This window comes from Myxine glutinosa, chromosome 7 (assembly GCF_964187855.1).
Source record: "Myxine glutinosa chromosome 7, kmMyxGlut1.1, whole genome shotgun sequence".
NCBI classification, from domain to species: domain Eukaryota; kingdom Metazoa; phylum Chordata; class Myxini; order Myxiniformes; family Myxinidae; genus Myxine; species Myxine glutinosa.
The window spans coordinates 91294039-91314531 of NC_136267.1; the positions used below are offsets into that span (position 1 = coordinate 91294039).

A 20493-nucleotide genomic window follows, 5' to 3' on the forward strand; every position below is an offset into this window, starting at 1 on the left:
CAATTGAATTTACCACAGGTGGACTCCAATCAAGGTGTAGAAACATCTCAAAGATGATCAAGAGAAATGGGAGGCACCTGAGCTAAATTTCAAGTGTCATAGCAAAGGGTCTGAATACTTATGTCAATGTGATATTTCAGTTTTATTTTTAATAAATTTGCAAAACTTTCTAAAATCCTGTTTTCTCTTTGTCATTATGGGGTATTGACTGTAGATTGATGAGGAAAAAAAATGAATTTAAACGATTTCAGCAGAAGGCTGCAACATAACAAAATGTGAAACAAGTACAGATACATTCAAAGTACACCGCCCCCATGCCAAATAATTAAATATCCTACAGCGCGGCATTGCCGGGGTGCCTCCAGCGCCCGGCAATACCGCACTGCAGCTCATATAGGCTGCATTGGGAGGGAGAGGTGTACGCTAATTGATTGATTAATTGTATAATTAAAATCAATAAAAGATTATCACAAAATATTTTCTTAATCAATTGGCTAATGGCATAACTAAACCACTGGTGCTTCATCCGAAGATGTATCTTTTAGAAATTTAATTAAATAAGTCATTAAAAAAATTAAATAATTAATGAATTAATCAATAAATAATTAATCGATTAAATGATTAATCAATAAATCAAAAATATCCTTGATAGCCACATCACTTGGTCACTGTCATGTCCAAATATTAGCTTCCCAGCTCAAAAGGTGCCTGAGATATTGGCCAAATGAGAAAGAAAATAAATAAATGATTAATAATGAAAATAAATAAATAATAATCATTAAAAAATTAAATTATTAATCAATTCGGTCATAGAACACAAACCACCACCATTTCAACAGAATCTGTAACTTAAAAAAAAGAATTTTTTTTTAGTCATTAATGGAATAATTAAATAATTAATCGATTAATTGATTAATTAATAAATCAAAAATAGCCTTTGCAGCCAAATCACCTGGTCATTGGCATGTCCAAATATCAGCTTCCTAACTCAAAAGGTGCCTGAGTTAATGGTCAGAAGAGAAAGGAAATTTGATTAATTAAATAAGTACTTAATTAATTGCTAATAATTAAATAACTCCTCAATTAATTGATTAATCAAAAAACAAAAAAAATACAGTTTTTGACAAAGGACTTGCTCACTATTGTGCCGAAATTTCAGCTAACTAGATCAAAGGATGGCTGAAATATCGCCCGGACAAACAAACAAACAAGAAAACAAACAACCAGAGTGAAAACTGAGTACTCCCTTTCAACGTGCGTCACTGCCGAGCCCCCTTCGGTGCCCAGCAATGACGATTTGCAATGCCTGGAAATAGCATAGGAAAGGTGCAGTGTTCAAAAAAGTGAAGGGGTCTGAATGCACTGTATGTATGTATGTATGTATGTATGTATGTATGTATGTGTATATATATATATATGTGTATATAATTATATATATATAATTATATATATATATATATATATATATATGTTAATGAGGTAATACTCCTGGTCTTTTAGTGTGATAATAGTCCTTGGAGGTCACTGCACTTTATTGGATGAAGGAAAGGTGCAAGGACAGGACAAGGAAAGAGGAGGTGGGGAAAGGAGAGGGGGGCGGATGAGGGTGGGAAGAGAACAATTTTCCAAAGCAGCCAGGATTGGAGGAGGGAGGTGAAAGTGTACACAAACAGCATCACATTTACCTGTCACAGTGGGCACACTTGAACGGCTTAGCACCGGTGTGCTTGCGATAGTGCCGTGTCAGCTCATCTGAGCGTGCAAAACGCCACTCGCAGCCATCCCATGAGCATTTGTATGGTTTCTCGCCTGCATGCAGGAGAATGAGAGGTCCGCAAGTGTGCAGAGGGGGTGAGAAAAATGAACAAAGATCACAAATTGGAGATGGATGTGTTACAAACCACAGTTATTTGCTCTTACGTGGTGTCAGATTACTTATGACAGCTATGAATGGAGAACTAGGATTCGAGACTGGGATGGAAGAAAAGTAAAATAATTTAAAAATAAAACCAATCGAGAGGGTTATATACGAAAACAACAGCAGAGGATGCTGTGCGACAAAACTCAAACAGTTCGACAATCCATTAGGTTTTTAAACCAACGAGATAATGACATATCTATTAATTAGTGACAATAAAAAGCCAAATTATCTCCGTACATCACTATCTCAATGAGGAACAAATTGTTAAAACAATTCAACCATGCTGACCTTGTGTTCCTGAATACATCGTTTCCCCATTAGCAGGATTTGAAGCCGTACTGAAACCAGTACAGAAGAACAGAATGGGGAAAACACAAATTTTTGACATATTCATAAGACAAAAGCAAACAAACAGACGAAGAGCTGTTAGCATCATACAGGAAGGAGGGAAAGCTGTTATTGCTCTCAGGAGGAAAACTGCACTTTATATGTGCCCTGCTAGGAACAAGGTTAAGGTAACGATGACAAATGGGACATTTTGGGGGTTCAAAATGACTTCAGCCAAGCAAACAGAGCAAAGAGCAGTACGTCTGTGAACAACAACAAAGAAAAGAGCACCTGAACTTAGAAATGCAACCGTTTAGGATATGATGGCCTAAATTCCAATTTGTGTATTGAACAAACATTTGGACATTCAAAGGATTCTGGGTTGAGCAAGGTGCTCAAGGTCCACTAAATGCTTGCAATCCAAATCACACATCCCTCTCCGTGGCATGCCCACCATGCACCCCCCCCCCTCACCCCCAGCAGCAGCACAGCCGGCCAGCAGACATCACTTGCAGCATGGCCGGCAGGCATGCTCCACAGCACGGCAGTCGTACCAGGCAGAGCCCTTCCACCAGGCAGGCATGCCCACTGCAGCCCATCCACACAGTAGACACCCCCACCCCTGGCAGCCCGTCCTCTCAGCAAGCACACCCCCCCCCCCCCCAACAGCCCATTCAGCTGGCAGTCATGGCCCCCGCAACCCGCCTGCCTGCCTGTCAGTCAGTCTGTCTGTCTGTCTGTCTGGTGGGTGGGTGCAATGTACACAGCCCCTCCCCAATGGCACCCCTCCCACCGCCACCGGTGACCCCCGCCCCATTCGGCACGCCCAACTGCCTGCCTGATGGCACCCACTCTGCATAACCTGTATCACCCCCCCCACCCCCATCTGTCTGACAACATCCCCCCCCCAAATCTGCTTGACGGTGCACCCCACACCTCACAGCCTGTCCGCCCAATGGCTCCCTTCCGCCCCCACCACTGCCCGTCTGTCCAATGGCACCTCCCAGCAGACAGTGTGCCAGACCTTCCGGTGCCCCTGCAGACCGTCTGCCCAATGGTGTCCCCCAGCCTTATTTGACTGCCCAACAGCACCCCCTATGCTGTGCAGCCTGTACACTGGTGCTCCTTGCCCCCATGCAGTCCGGTGGTGCTATCTCCCCCTCGCAGCCTATCCTGTAGATGGTGCCCCGCACCGCAGCCTGTCCACCCAAAGGCAACTCTCTCAGCCCATATATCCGATGGCACCCCACCCCACCAACAATCCGGCCGGCGCATCACCGCACAGTCCCCCCCTACCGTTCCAGTGCCCCCGCAGACTGTTGCGCAGCGTGCCCCCCCCCCCCCCCCCACAGCAACCCCATACAAAATCATCGATTTGCTGAGATCGCCCAAGAGTGATCAAAGTGTGAACAATTAGCACATTTGAGGCAATCGGTTTGCAATGACCTTGGACCAAAAGTGAAACATTTTATTATTAGACAAACATGACCAGGTTACAATCCCATCACGTTCCCCTTACATCACTCGTCAGAACCGCTTTCTTAATTTCCTTCAACTCCTTAAAAATGACCTTGCATTCAATTTCAAAGATGGTTCATCTTTTGGTGTTCTCTCCACAAAGAATACAAGTTCACTTCCCATATTGGTATTTGTTCTTTAATCTTTAGTGACCTTGCAATTCATGTAAGAGTACAGAGACGTTGACTAATGTCATTGTCCTGCATGTAATACATGTACAGGTTCCTCCAGAACAAAAAGCAAAAGATATTTATTCCTAAACTTTAAACAACATTTTTAAAAATAAGAAACTACATAAACTTCCTACCAGTCAAAACAAAGTTTTGTGATGTATTCACTTTGAGTTCAGAACTGCAAATGAGACAAATGGCTAAACATACTCTCCCAAAGGATGACACGTTCTGCATTGTGGTGACACCAAGTGATAGAGCACAGTTTGGTTCGATTTTACTCATCAAGAAATCAAACTCAGGACCAGAGCGACCCTGCCAAAACCAAAGCAATTACACATTTGCATACAGCATTCCACTCAAGTAGTTGCACAACACCTGCCATCAGTAGAAACAAACATTTCAGAGCAAAACATTTTAAAGCGTGTACCTACTTCTATAATGGTCCCAATTATTTCCACGTGGGGTGGACCAGAGAACATTTTGTCCATTTTCTTTCACAAAGAGGCTGGTCAGGTCTGACATTCGACTGAAGACGATTTGGGCAGGAATTTGCACTAACTCGCCGACTTGTCATGAAAGACCATGGTATATTTAAGGTCCAGCAACTAATGCTGGCAGACCAGAAACCTGGTTTAACATCAATCACAGAGGCCACTTACATTCTGATACCTCATTTCCTACAAAGTACTAATCTGCGAGTTTTATCGTCTCATCGGGAATAAGTGCTCCACCTCTGCACCATCATGTGGGACTCGTAAAAGTATTTAGTATAAATGTACATGGATGGCACCTAGGTTGTTGTAAGCGGGAGGTGAGGGTTGGGGGGGGGGGGGGGGGGGGGGAAGAAGTGGTGGGAAGATGCCACGATCATCAAGATTGCGCTGCACCAACCCCAATATTCATCACCCGTCCATACGCATGCTACCCACAGGTCCTGCCAATAACCCCATACACCTCTATCTCCAATGCATCAAATTTCATATCCAATTCCAATTTAAATAAATCCACCCCTCCACTGCCACTACCTTTCCATGCATTAAACACAATCCGAATGAAAGACCCCTGGCCTTAAAAACTGTCCAAACTAGAACGCCACTCAGTAGAGCGCGTACTCCCGCTGTGGGTTTAGTTGGAATAATACGTTTTGTTTAACATCCCCTCTCCCCAAAATAATAAATGAAAAAGAAAGTAAGCCCTAACTGTCAGAGAATTAATTTTGATATATCTCGAAATTAGACGAGAAAAACATCATTTAAGAATAAAAGCTTTAATGCAGTAAAACAGAAAAAATCTTTCCCAAAAAAATTTCCAAAAAAATTTCCTGGATCCGGAATAATATCCTGAGCTTCACCAAAACCTAATCAATTCTTCCTTATCCCAAGGGCAACCATCCCACCAACTTTCATCCAAATCCGTTCAGAACTTTTCCAGATATCTTGTAAACACACACACACACACACACACACACACACACACACACACACACACACACACACACACACACACACACACACACACACACACACACACACACACAATCGAATGCGTTACTCCCTATTGGGAGTAATAAACCTGAAAATCGCAGAGCCAGAATCAGAATTATTTATTTGGTCTGGGAAGCCCATGCGAGGTTTCTTCTTCTTCAGCCTCACACAACCCTGGGTGAATATGCGATCTTTTTTTAAAAAGTTGGAATTTTGCCAAATCTGTTTTATGTGTTTGTTAATATACCTCAGCCATTGACAAATCTGGAACTAAGTCTTTATAAGTTCATCAAATACCGACACCGCGAATTACATCCGCTGAGCTAAATGTTGATCTCTTCTGAGGTAAAAACAAAACAAAACAAAAAAACAGTTTTAAAGCATTATACGTATCAAATGATAGATTTTATGAAACGGGGAAACCTAATACACAATTTGGTGGCATTAAAATGACAGAATATGTCTTTATTTGAAAAAAAAATGAACATTGAAGACGCTGCTAAAAAAAATACACCGCTCTAACGCATAACCACGAGTTTAAACTACATTTACAACAAATATGAAAACTATTTTCATATCACAATGTTAAATATAGAATATATAGAAGATAATGTTAAAAAAATGAGCCCTATCTTCCAATGGTAAACAAATCCTTCAAAAAATTCCTGGATCGGGAATAATATCCTGAGCTTCACCAAAAACTAATCAATTCTTCCTTATCCCAAGGGAAATCATCCCACAAACTTTCATCCAAATCCGTTCAGAACTTTTCCAGATATCTTGTTCACAAACACACGAACACGAACACACACGAACGAACACACACGAACACACACACACGAACACACACACACGAACACACACGAATGCATTATTCCCTGGAGGGAGTAACTATTATCTTTATCTTAAAGCTGTTGCCCCTGAAACTAACACTCTCCACTCTGCTGAAAATCTCCATGGCAACTATATTGTCCACACCCTTCTTAATCTTGAACATCTCAATCAAATCCCCTCATAATCTCCTCCTTCCCAATGTATAAATTCCTGTCTCCTTCAGCCACTCCTCAAAGCTTCGTCTAGGTAGGTCCGGAATTGATCTAGTAGCCATGTACTGTACCCTCTCTATGGCAGCTATGTCCTTCCTCAGATGTGGTGACCAAAACTGAATATTCTAGACTAGGTCAATTAATTTGACTGTAGGTCATGTCGACTCAATCAAGACCTGGGGTACGACCTGATCGACGATCTACTATGCCATTCTGTACAATAACCCACAATCCTTAGACACCTTGCTTGATGAATTACATGTGATCACAAGACCACAGAGCATCACACAAGAGTTCCATTATTGACACCCATTGCACAAGGCAACCCTACCATCGCAATGCAACCCAATCACTTTTTCATGGATCATTAAGCAAAAGTTTCCTCGCTGCCCAGCAAACACACTTGGTAGAGCATACCTCCGCCAGGCCAAACAGTTTATGTTTTGTATCCCACTGATCGGCCGGATCTGCATCTGGCCCTCAACCAAAATCTAATCGGCTTGTTCTCGTCACCTACCCAAATCATCCACCAAGTGTTGTCATAATCCGCCCACAACTTTTTGAAATATCATGCTATATATCGTTTTTGTTCCCAATCTCAATGGTGAAAAATCACTGAAAAGTTCTCGTATCCAGACCTTCACCAAAATCTAATTAAATCGTCCTTGCCAGACACCCAACCTGTCCATCAAGTTTCGTCCAAATCCATCCATAACATTTTGAGATATCCTGCTCACAGAGACAGGGACAGACAGACAAGGGTGAAAACAAGCTCGGTCCACCATAGGTGGCAGAGGTAACAAAGAGCCAAAGCAAAGCTTTTATCAACTCATGTGAGCAATCAGGATAGCTGGCTTATGGCCAAACACCAAATAGTATATTGGTATTAAAGATTGCACTGCCAGCGCTGCTATTCAAAACACACCACTGGTAAAAAGTTAACCATTACTACAGCAACATTATTTCAAGTCTCACTCATTGCACCATTTGTTTTACAACCACAACATAAAACATTGAAGTGCTTCTGGGCAGACAGCCAGCTTGCATGGGGAAGGGGACTAGTTGAGGGGGGGGGGGGGGGGAAGGGGAATCCATGGCAACCAAAAACTAGAGGTTTCAGGGAACCTGAACTCAACTGGTCTATATCAATATGGTTAGAATATGCATAATAGAACCACAAACTATACAGTTTATATATGCTAAAGAGGTACAGTAACGTTGAACGTATCTCATTTTTAAACAGGAAACTACCAGAAAAATGAAAATTTTCAAATATCTTTAAGTGGCAAAAGGCACAAGTTTCATCAAATTTGATCAGTATTTGTGACTTTTAGAGCTTGGACGTCGTCCAAACTGATGTTTATGGGTCAAGTCATGTCATAGGTCACGACGAGGTCATTTTTCGGACATCGTCAAAACCCGTAATATATGTGTTGAGGTTTGTTACATACTGTCCACACACCAAGTTTCAGCCTTCCAGCTACATTAGGAAGTACCAGATCGACAAAAATTGATTTTTCAATATGGCCACCCTGCTACGCCCATATGCAATCCCAAACTACTTTATGTCTAAAGATGCTGCATAACAAATTTCATCCAATTTGATCAATATTTGTGACTTTTAGAGCGTAGACGTCGAATTGTTTACAGACGACAGACAGACGACAGACGACGGACACTGTGTGTCAACAAAAACTCAGCTGGACATAGTCCAGTTGAGTAAAAAAAAAAAGGAGCCTTCAATGTATAATCCGACAAAGATCAAAACAATTGATGGAGATAAACCTCAACAACAATGATAATTACTATACAATGATGAGGATGCTACATTGTAATATGCTTTGGGTTAGAGCAGACTCACTATCGTACAAGGGTACAGTTTTATGAATGTACACCCAAAATAGTCCATGTGCAGCTTTCAGTGGACAGAGACCACAAGACCGATTGTAGAATCGGTCAAATGACCCTTCATGTTCCGCTCACCAACAAGTTGTACCGGGGACCGTGGCCAGGAACTCCAGGAACCACAGCCGTAATCGCTTCATTGGCCAGGGTGCTTGCATAGTCATCACAACTTCACTAGAGCACAGAAGACCACTTGGGCGAGAAGCACTTACACCATGGGTCACTGCTCGCCAAAACGCAGCTCACAATCTCTTACCATCCAGGAAAAAAAACATCAAAACGATCACAAGTCTGAAATTGGTCTCGACACTAGCAACGACATAACTGGTTGCCACCTTTCTGGCACGCTATCCTCCCCTACAAATCGCGTCTCGTAATGAGGCCCTATTAGCAGGCAGCCTGCCACGCTCAGAACTCGGGACCCGTAATCCGATCGATGGCAGAGGATTATTGCTTTTAGAGGCACATGGCTGTCAATTTACCTGATCTATTATTTATTCGGTCGCAGCATGCATCGTCTTCCCGAGAGGTCTGTGCCTTCTCAGCATTGCAATGGCTTGGCAAGTCCTTTGTCTCTGCAGATGCTGCAAATATACTGTAAGCGCAACCAAAATGCAGGGTCTTTGTATGGGATGAGAATGGCCTGCACACCATTAAAAAATAAAAATAAAACGCTCGTTGAGTCAACATGCACACCAACTCCGCCGGCAATATGTTGAAAGATGACAAGGGATCAGGATAAACTCCCGAACCCCCTTGGTGGCAAGTACCCTTCCCACTGTGCAGCAAACCCTCCAACATGCTTGGTCAGCATGAGGTTGTGAATGGCATGGCACACGTGGGTTACCGCACTGAGGTCCATATACAAGGCGATAGGGCAGGGTTGTTTTAACATGAGCTACACTTTGCCCTGGAAAGCACCACGCAAGTTATTGCAGACAATGTACTTGGGACACAAGAGATATTTTAGCATTTTGTCAAAGTCGATCCAGCACTTTATGAACCAAGGTTTGCTACAACCTCTGGTGCACACATTTGCTATTCCAAAGTGCTTCCGCACTCCCGACCATCCTCCCCATGACCCTTTGCTTTTGCGACATTCATCTCAATATTGTTTGTGTTGTAGAGGACTTGCACAAAACAGACCGCAATGAGCCTTCAATCTGGCTTTTTGGCCACTCTCCAAAACCTGTAACCTGCAGTCATCTATTTTGCAATTTGAAAGCTTTCCATCACAACATTCACAATCAGACTTATTGACTGCAAGACCAACAACAAATAGGATCGCTCACTTACATGTGGAGATATGCTGCCTGGTTCTGTGATGGAGCAGCTAAATAGCTGGGAACCTCCACTACATGGAGTCTCATGCTGTGAAGGAAACTTGGAGACCAGAAGCTCATGACAAATATTCAGCTGTTTTCAAAGTATTCAAAAGACGAGAAGAGGAAGAAGTTCAAGGAGTGGCAGAAGGCGAAGGGTACGGGAGCAGAAAAAGCAGAGCATGAAAGTTATAAGGCAGCCAAGAAGGCTGCAAAGAAAGAGGTAGCAAAGGTGCAGGAGGCATGTAGGAAAATGTTCAGAGAACGCTTGGATTCGGAAGAGGGTCAGAGAGCGGTATTCAGGATTGCAAAGCAGATAGCAAAAGAGAGGTGTGATGTGATGGGGTGAGTTGCTTGAAGGATGAAGTGGGACAAATCGTTGTGGACCCAGATGGATTTAAAGGAAGATGGAAAAGATATATGGAAATGCTGTTGAATACAGAGAATGAATGGGATGGCAACATAGAGAGTAACCCAGTTTTAGGAACGGCAGAGAAGATAACTGAGAAGGAAGTTGAGGAAGCGATAAAAGCAATGAAGAGTAGAAAAGCGGGAGGGCCGACGGGAGTTGTGGGAGATATGTTGAAGGCAGCGGGAAGTTGGGGTGTGAAGAGAATGACAGAGATCTGTAAGCTGGTGGTGAAAGAAGGGCGCATTCCAGTGGATTGGGAACCGAGTACCCTCGTCCCTCTATACAAGGGGAAAGGTGACCCTCTGGAGTGTGGCTCGTACCGAGCGATAAAGTTATTGGAGCATGGAATGAAGGTATTGGAAAGGGTGTTGGAGAGGAGGATAAGGAAAAAGGTGAAGATCGACGAAATGCAGTTTGGATTTATGCCAGGAAGAGCAACGACAGACGCGCTCTTTATTGTGAGGCAGTTGCAGGAGAAGTACATGGAGAAGAGGAAGAAGTTGTTTCTTGGGTTTTGTTGATCTGGAGAAAGCATTCAAAAGGGTTCCACGTGAAGTATTGACATGGGCATTGAGGAAGTTATGAGTGGAGGAATGGTTGATCAGAGTAGTGATGGCAATGTACAAAAGAGCGTGCACAGCTGTAAGGACAAAGGACGGGAACAGTAGTGAGTGAGGTGAAGGTGGGAGTGCATCAGGGGTCGGTACTAAGTCCACTGCTATTTGTAGCTGTGATGGAGGTGCTGGCTCAGAACGTAAGGAGGGTTTACCATGGGAGCTGTTGTATGCAGATGATCTGGTGTTGATTGCAGAAAGTATGGATGGACTGAAGGAAAAGTTGAACAAGTGGAAGGAATGTATGGAGACAAAAGGTCTGAAGGTGAATATCGGAAAGACGAAGGTGATGGCAAGTGGTAAAGCATGTGGTGAGGTGGAAAGAACTGGGAAGTGGCCATGTGCTGTGTGCAGGAAGGGTGTCGGAGTGAACTCCATTCAATGTACAATGTGCGCTGAGTGGGTTCATCAAAAATGTAGTGGTCTGAGAGGGTCATTAACCAGTGTGGCAGCTACATTCAAATGTAAGGTGTGCACAGAGGGAGCTGCAGATGGAGGAAATGTTGAGTTGGATCTTGGAGACGGCATGAAGCTGGAAGGTATGAAAACATTTTGCTACCTCGGAGACATGCTGAATGGAGAAGGTGGATCAGACTCGGCAACGGTTGCTGGAGTGATATGTGCATGGAAGAAGTTTCGGGAACTGAGTGGCATGCTGATGAGGAGGGGAGTGTCGTTGAAGCTGAAGGGAAAGGTGTATGCTGCATGTGTGAGAAGTGTTATGATTTATGGGAGCGAGACATGGGTAATGAACGTAGAGCAGCAACGAAGGCTGGAAAGGGTGGAAATGCGAATGGTTCGGTGGATGTGCGGAGTATCGTTGAGAGAGGAAGACAAATGATGAATTGCGAAAGATGATGGGAATAGAGCCTGTGATTGATGCTGTGAAGAGGAACAGGTTGAGATGGTTTGGTCATGTGTTGAGGAAGGATGAAAGTGACTGGTTGAGAAGAGTGATGGAAATGAACATAGAAGGAAGTAGAGGACGGGGAAGACCGAGAAAGACTTAGCTAAAGATGGTGGAAGAAGAAATGCGGGCAAGGGGGTTAACACAGGGAGATGCAGAAAATAGGGCAAAATGGAGAAGATTGTCATGGGGACCGCAAGGCTAACCCCCGCTCTAGCAGGGAAAATGGCCTTAAAATGCATGTTGTTGTTGTTGTTGCTTCAAAGTATTAATTCACATTAAACAGTAAATCATCCTGACTGGACATTTGAGCATTGCTGTGATGGTCATCAATCTCGGGGTGCAGAGGTCAAGACTGAAACCAGACTAGATAGCTCAAACACCTTGCCTAATAAATGCAAATGGATATACAAGAGAAGTACTATATGTATACGAGTGCCCTGTATGTGCATTTGGCCTGATCTTTAATTTATATGCAATTCCATACCACTGGATCAATCTTCACCAAATTTTGCATATGTGCTGGCGGTCAGGACATGGGCACACAAGAAAATAGATAAAACACACCCAACCTGTCCATCAAATTTCATCCGAACCCATCCATAACTTTTTGAGATAACCTGCTCACAGACAGACAGACAGCGACAGACAGGGGTGAAAATATGACAAATCAGCTGGGTAAATCACCAAATTCTGCACACAGTACCTTCAGAAAGTATTCAAACCCCTTGACTTTTTCCTCATTTTGTTGGTTGAAATTGAGATTTTTTTTTGGTCACCGATCTACAAATAATACCCCATAATGTCAGTGTTTTCTTTTGGATTTTTTTTAGAAATGTTCACAAAATAATTAAAAATGAATGACAAAAATATCAAATTTACACAAGTATTCAGCCCCCTGAGTCAATACTTAGTAGAAGCACCTTTGGCAGCGATTACAGCTTCGAGTCTTGGGCATGTCTATCAGCTTTGCACATTTGGATTTGAGGAGTTTCTCCCATTCTTCCTTGCAGATTTGCTCAAGCTCTGTCAAGTTGGATGGGGAGCATTGGTGAACAGCAATCTTCAAGTATTGTCACAGATTCTCAATGGGATTAAAGTCTGGGCTTTGGCTGGTCCACTCAAGGATTTCACCGTTCTTAATCTGAATCTATTCCACTGTTACTTTGGCTGTATACTTGGTCGTTGTCCTGTTGAAACGTAAATCTACATCACAATCTAAGGTCTTTTGCACTCTGAAGCAGGGTCTCCTCAAGGATTTGCCAGTATTTGGCTTCATTCATTGTTCCCTCTATCCATACAAGTCTCCCAGGCCCTGTCGCTGTAAAGCATCCCCATAGCATGATGCTGAACCACCAGGCTTCACGATAGGGATGGTGTCAGATGGGTGATGAGCTGTGCTTGGTTTCCATCACAATGCTTTGCTTTCAGGCCAAATAGTTCAATTTTCGTCTTACGAGACCACATGTCTTTTACATGCCTTTTTGCAAACTCCAGGTGTGCTGTCATAGGCCTTTTTCTCAGTAGTGGCTTCTGTCTGGCCACTCTTCCATAAAGCCTAGATTTGTGTAGATGCAGAGACTTGTCATTCCAGCAAGTTCTCCCATCTCGGCCAAGACACTCTGTAGTTCTGTCAAGGTGGTCATTGGGTTTTTGGTCACCTCCCAGATCCAGGTCCTTCTTGTCCGGTTGCTCAGTTTGGTCAGAGGGCCAGCTCTTGGGTAGTTCCATATTCTGTCCATTTCCAATGATGGAGTTCAATGTGCTCTTGGGAAGCTTCAACCCTCTCGGAAGAATTTTTTTTTATACCCTTTCCCAGATCTATTCCTCCTCACAATTATATCTCAGTTATACGAACAGTTCCTCAGGCTTCATGGTAAAGTATCTCCTCTGACATGCACTGCCAACTGTGGGGCCTTGAAGGTGTTTTTCTAAATCATGTCCAATCAATAAATATTATTGAATTGGCCACAGGAGGACTCCATTCAAGTTGTCGAGACATCTCAAGGATGATCAAAGGAAATTAGATGCACCTGAGCTCAATTTAGGGCATTTTACATAATCTCGCCCAATCATATTTGCAGCTCAAAGTCCCCGCCCATGTCGATTTTACTCTCAAGACTGCATGCATTAAGGTGTTCTATGAACTCGCTCGTCACAACAGCTTTAAAGCTCAATCTTCGTGATGGTTTACGAAAGTCGAAATAACCCGATTGGGTTATTCCAATGATATTTATACTTTAGGGTAAATTCATCAAATTATCAGTGATAAGTCATACGTGTATATTATTGTAAATAAACAGCCTTTATAAATAGATATGAAACCAACTGCTTTGGTAAATAAGAAAAGTGAAATTTTAGTGCCAATCAATACCCTTTCCCTTCTTGAGTGCCATCATTCTTTTACCCATGCTTTCTGTATATGACTGAGGCATTCTTGCAGGAATATTGTGCCAAATATTTTGCTGTACATTCCACATTTCTGTAAGGTTAGTTGGGTTCCTCATGTGACCTCCACCTACCGAAGGTAGATGGAGGTTATGTTTTCACCTGTCTGTCTGTCAGCACAGCATCTCAAAAAGATAAGGACGGATTCAGACGAAACTTGGTGGACCGGTTGGTGGTGTGACAAGGACGAATTAATTCGATTTTGGTGAAAATCTGGATAAGGGTTTTTCCAAAAAAATATTTTAAGTGAGTCTTCACCAATGAGATACATATGGGGCCAAAAACGATATACCGTATATAGAATGATATTTCAAAACGTGGATGGATCATGACAAATCTTGGTGGATGAGTTGGGTTGGCAGAATGGCAGAAAGGTGAATAAGGCGATTCCATTTTCGTTAAGGTCTGGATGCAGATCCGGCCCATCAGTGAGATACAAAACAAACTTCAGCCTGGCAGAGGTGGTGAGCACTCCAAAGAATGCCGTTCTAGTTACCTCCGCCACCGAAGGTGGATGGAGGTTATGTTTTCACCCCTGTGTGTGTGTTTCACCCCTTTTTCACCCAGTTTGTCTGTGAATAAGATATCTCAAAAAGTTGACGGATTTGGACGAAACTTGGTGGACCGGTTGTTTGTGCGACAAGGAAAAATCGATTTGATTTTGGTGAAGATCTAAATATGGATTCGCATACGGGAATTATTTAATTTTTTCAGTGATTCTTAACCATTGAGATATCAGGCGAAAAGCGATATACAACATGATATTTTAAAAATAAGTGGGATGGGTTGGTTGAGGACAAGAACAAGCCGATTATATTTTGGTTCATGTCCGAATCCAGATCCGGCCTATCAGTGAGATGCAAAACAAACTGCGTCAGCCTGGCGAACCACGGAGGTTTGCGCTCCACCAAGTGCTATTCCAGTTTGTCTGTTTCCAGGTAATCCCTATGACCTCAACCGGACTCACGTGCGGATTATGGGGTGGCTCTCCTAACGCTTGGAGCACACCAGTTGGAATCTTGTTCTCAAAATAGTTTTACTTTATTCGAAGTGTGATTTGGATCATTACACCTTGTTGGAAAATGAATCCTCTTCCTATTAATTTCCACAAGGAACTGCATGTTGCTGCAGTATCTGCTTGTACTGTACTTCTCTTTTGTTAGCATCCCATTGATTTTAACAAGTTTTCCTTCACCTAAAGCTGAGATACAACAAGGGATAGTCTCAGAGCCTCTCCCATGTTTAACAGTAGGCTGCAAACATTGCATGTCATAACATTATACAGGTTTTCAGCATATGAACTGCCATTTCATATCAAAAAGTTCAAACTTTCATCAAACCAGAGTACCTGATGCCATTGTTCAGTCGCCAAATCTTGGTGTGGCTTTGCAATCTTCAGTATTTTCATCTTATTCTGTGGTCTCAGCACTGGATCCTTTGGTGCAACTCTGCCATGGAAACCTGTGGCAGTAAGCCTTCTGTGCACAGTGCTGGACGAGGTGTTAACACTCAGGCCTGCTCTCATTTAATTTGTCAGCTGCTGACTTGAAGTTGCTCAGTTTACACAACAGAAGAAAATCAAGTGCTTGTCTTGCCTTGGGGAGGTTCTTCTGGGTTTTCCTGGCCTCTTCTGGTCTTGTATTGAGCAAGTTTATTTCAGGTGTTGCAAAGTGAACCTCACACCATTGCAGCTCTTCTGCCATTTTAATCATGTTTTTTTTTTGGGGGGGATACAAGATCGAGGCTCGTGTAAGAGCTAACATTAATGACAAAGAAAACAAATGGACACATAAGAGAAAATAAAGGGAGTGAGAGACAAGATGGGGAGAGAGAAGGAAGAACACAAGTACAACATTTGAGAGCAGGGACATGGCTTGGGTGGGAGGAGGCATGGAGAAGGGGGTGGGGGGTGGGAGAGGTATAAAACATAGACACAGCTAGGACTTCCAGGAAAGAAGTCGGTATTAGAAAGGTAGATTTCTGAATATCAGAAAAGTGGATCTGGGATGAATTAACAGGGCGTAGAAAAGATCAAGGTTTTGGATGGGGGAAGATAAGAGATGGTGGTGAACAGCTGTTTTAAAGACCTGGAGGGAGGAGTGGGATTGAAGAGAGTGAGGGAGTTTGTTCCAGAGGCGGGAGAAAAGAGGAATGAAAGATTGAAGTTGAGCAGAGAGTCTTGATTTTGGCAGTTTCACCAAAGAGGGTTGCTGGCAGATCTTGTGCGACCTGTTGGAGTATTTGGGGGACATAGCACAGACAGGGCAAGGGGGGGGGGGGGGAGGCTAGGCCAGAGAGGAGTCGGTAGAAGACAGAAAGACCACCAACCTGCCTGCGGTGAGTAAGTGAAAGGCCCTCGGAGTTAGCTTCATCGCAGGAGATTCCAATGATTCTGAAAGCTTTGGCTCCAACAGCGTGAAGCCGAGCTAGGTGTGAGGCAGGAGCACCAGCCCAGAGGGGAGAGTATTATTCCATTGAGGTGGATGAAAGCCTTGTATGTGGTGAGGAGCTCAGTTGTGCCAAGGAAGGACTTCGCATGACGGAGGATGCCCAGTCGGCGACTGGCTTTGGAGGACAGCTTGGAAATGTGGTTTTCCCAGGAAATATCATGGCAAATTGTGAGACCCAAAAGCTTGAGTGACAGAACTTCTTGGAGGCGATTGTTGAGAAAGTAGATGGGAGGGTTGTACAGACGGTCTTTTCAGAGAGACATAGTGAGAATGTGAGATTTGTGAGGATTGAAAGACATGTTCCACTTGTTTGACTAGTCTGATTTTGGCCAGGTCTGCAGAGATTGAGGAGGCTGCAGACTGCCGATCTGAGGGATGAGGAATGGAGCGGCAGAGAGTGGAGTCATCAGCAAAGAGATAGAGAAGATTTTCCAGAGAGTCAGAGAGATCATTAATGAAGACCAGAAAAAGCACAGGGCCCAGAACACTACCTTGGGGAACTCCAGCCAGAACAGGAAGGGGAGATGAGAGAAACCCATTCAGGGCCACACGTTGACGAGAGAGGAAGTCCGCTCCATGGTGTCAGTAGACTGAAGAGTTTGATCCTTCTCAGAGTTTGGATCTTCACACGCTGTTCTGTTGAAAGTCGATTCCTTGGCACCATTCTGAACTGAGACTTTCAAGGAAGGGAACAAGTTGATGTAAGCGAACTTCACGTATTCACTAATGTGCAACTTTTATTGTAGTTTCTTGTAATTCACATCAATGTAACTGGTGTTGATTACTTCGATAATTTGTTATTCACTCTCCAAAAATCTACAAACTGTTTCCTGCATATTTTATTTGTGTTGAGTGGATATTACGAGCACATGATCATATAATATGTACAGCAAAAAGAAAATTTTTAATTTCCTAATTTATTTTACATACTTAAAGGTAACTGTGATATTACATTGACTTTCACAGAAATTTTGCAAGGGTAACTGTGAACACTTGTGAAGAAAGAAATTTTCTACCTATATTGCACACTTCTGACATCCAACAAAAGGTTAATGGGGAATTAGTACCACAAAAGTGAAAAATAACTCAAACTTTTGCAAAGCACCGTACAATGTACATTACAAACGTCAGTTTCACAAACAAAAGTGCATCTCTCACTCTCTGGGATTCTACGATGACATGTTCAAACAGAACAAACAATGGTTACAGAAAGTCCAGCTGATTGTTTATCCCTAAATAATCCACAGATAAATGTGCACATGAGCAGGAAGGTCCATCAGCCTATTGTTTATGGTGAATCCAGAGGATTGCATATAGTACGAGCAATGGCTCCAGAAGCTCTGGCCTATATCCTGAACAATCTGTGAAGAGGATAAAGCGATGCATAACGCTCAATTCCCCAAGGAGACATGAACTTAGAATGTTCATATGGGTAGGTAAGGGTTAAAACTCCAATATGGGATCAATTGTTAAATGGCAGGGTAGATGTCAGACTTCCCCCCCCCCCCCCCCCCCCCCTTAATGTAGAAATTGACAAAGGCTGGTGTTTAGCAATAACATTTGGAGTTATTGTCCCTCGTAGTAAATGGGAAGCAATGATGCATCAGTGGCTTTAGTAGCAAATAAAATGCGAGAGCATTAACAATCTTTAGAAGATTTATCTCACCCACTCATTCAGCTGTCCCACAAACCTCAACCCAAATCTTTTAGCTTTTAGGATATTTCAGGTTCATGGCAAAATAAGTTGACACTTGAATATTGAAATACTTGACTTTAATCTTACTGTATCAAGTAAGGCAATTCTGTATGTATGTATGTATGTATGTATGTATGTATGTATGTATATATGTATGTATGTATGAAAATCAGACAAAAAACATGGCTGGGCCAATCTCCATCAAATTTGGAACACGTGCTGGGGTACCAAGGGTCAGGTCATGTGCACAACTCCCACCCTCCCCATCCTTTATCCCCATGAGTGGGGTGGGGGGGGAGGGACATTTGCTTACGATTTTCACCTGATACACGTAGCACAGTGTAAGAGGATTACTGACCCCTGATGGGGACAGGAGAGATTACAAGCCATGGCACAAAATATATTTGCCCCACCTCCCCCAATATCCCAACCCCACTCCCTTCCCCAAATATCCCACGCACCCAAGTCCCTCCCCTCAAGGCTGCTTCCGGGGGGGAGTGAGTGTTTCTAGTCAATCAAAAGGAGCAACGTGCAGAGACAATACATTGTGTGTTTGCAAGGATAAACAGATTTGTCAATGTTGATGTTTAATCGTCTCGTGTACAATGTCCAATTGGATACAACAAGCATTCCGGGTTAGACAGCGAGGTAGCAATTTGTGATGGGACCAATACCAGTGTTATATGATAAATGACAAATTCGTACTCTAAAAGGAATGGGTATCTGTTTGGGGAATTTGTACTCAAAATCAGATTTATGAGGCAAATATTAAGGGTTAGAATTGTGCTTGGCGCATTTGGTGAAAGATTCCGAAATAAGGAGACAGTGTGATACTATAACAAATACACTATAAACTATAAATTCCCTGCACATGCACATCAGAACGTATAGTGCATTCAGAAAGTATTCAGACCCCTTCACTTTTTCACATTTTGTTATGTTGCAGCCTTATGCTGAAATCGTTTAAATTCATTTTTTCCCTCATCAATCTACACTCAATTCCCCATAATGACAAAGAGAAAACAGGATTTTAGAAAGTTTTGCAAATTTATTAAAAATAAAAAACAAATATCACATTGACATAAGTATTCAGACCCTTTGCTATGACACTTGAAATTTAGCTGAGGTGCCTCCCATTTCTCTTGATCATCTTTGAGATGTTTCTACACCTTGATTGGAGTCCACCTGTGGTAAATTCAATTGATTGGAGATGATTTGGAAAGGCACACACCTGTCTATATAAGGTCTCACAGCTGACAATGCATATCAGAGCAAAAACCAAGCCATGAGGTCGAAGGAACCGCCTGCAGAGCTCAGAGACAGGATTGTGTCGAGGCATAGATCTGGAGAAGCCTACAAAAAAAAAAAATTCTGCTGCATTGAAGGTTCCCAAGAGCACAGTGGCCTCCATAATTCTTAAATGGAAGAAGGTTGGAACAACCAGGACTCTTCCTAGAGCTGGCCGCCCGGCCAAACTGAGCAATCGGGGGAGAAGGGCCTTGGTAAGAGAGGTGACCAAGTACCCGATGGTCACTGGCTGAGCTCCAGAGATCCTGTGTGATGGGAGAAACTTCCAGAAGGACAATCATCACTGCAACACTCCACCGATCTGGGCTTTATGGCAGAGTGGCCAGACGGAAGCCTCTCCTCAGTGAAAGACACATGAAAGCCCACAGAATCTTGTTTCTCACAGTCCGAGAGTCCTTTAGGTGCTTTTTTGCAAACTCCAAGAGGGCAACGCCTTAAGTTCATATGTCTGCGAAGGTCTATACATAAGGTCTGGGCGTTCCCGATTTGCCCCTGGAAATTGCCGCTGAGGGAAATTTGTAACGCCAGACTGCTCAAAATCCCTCTTCTGGAGAGTCAATCTTTGATTGGTTAATGGCAAGTTCCCCGCAGGCCCCTTACTTCTTGTATTATAGCTGTTAGGTGGAAAGTATTGTGCAGTTGTTGTGACTGGTTTTTTCTCTTGCTCACTCCGAGTCATTAATTGTCTCCGACTCCATTTCTGTCCCCCTGTTCCACCCTTTTGGGTAGTAGCCTCATATGAGCCGCTTCCTTCAACTTCCTCCTGTTGGCTAGAGCCAACCGCTCCTCCTTGTCCCGGCCCTACGTCAGGTTCAGGTACTACTGCAAGTTGCTCCCGACTGACAGGTGCACGTTCCTGATATGCAAGATTCCTTCGATACGGTGGAGGAGTTTCCTCTTGCAATTGTGCTATCTCATATGTCCTTGCTTCCAGGTACAATCTGGACTTGGATGGGGTGGAT

General features: G+C 43.2%; 1 protein-coding gene across 1 annotated transcript in view; it reads right to left on the reverse strand.

The window, feature by feature from the left end:
• Nucleotides 1-20493, reverse strand: part of KLF7 (KLF transcription factor 7) — a 62686-nt gene that overhangs the window by 21554 nt on the left and 20639 nt on the right. The window contains exon 3 of the mRNA XM_068122703.2: nt 1686-1809. Within this exon, the coding sequence (XP_067978804.1) occupies nt 1686-1809 (124 nt within the window). The remainder of the gene's footprint in view (nt 1-1685; nt 1810-20493) is intronic.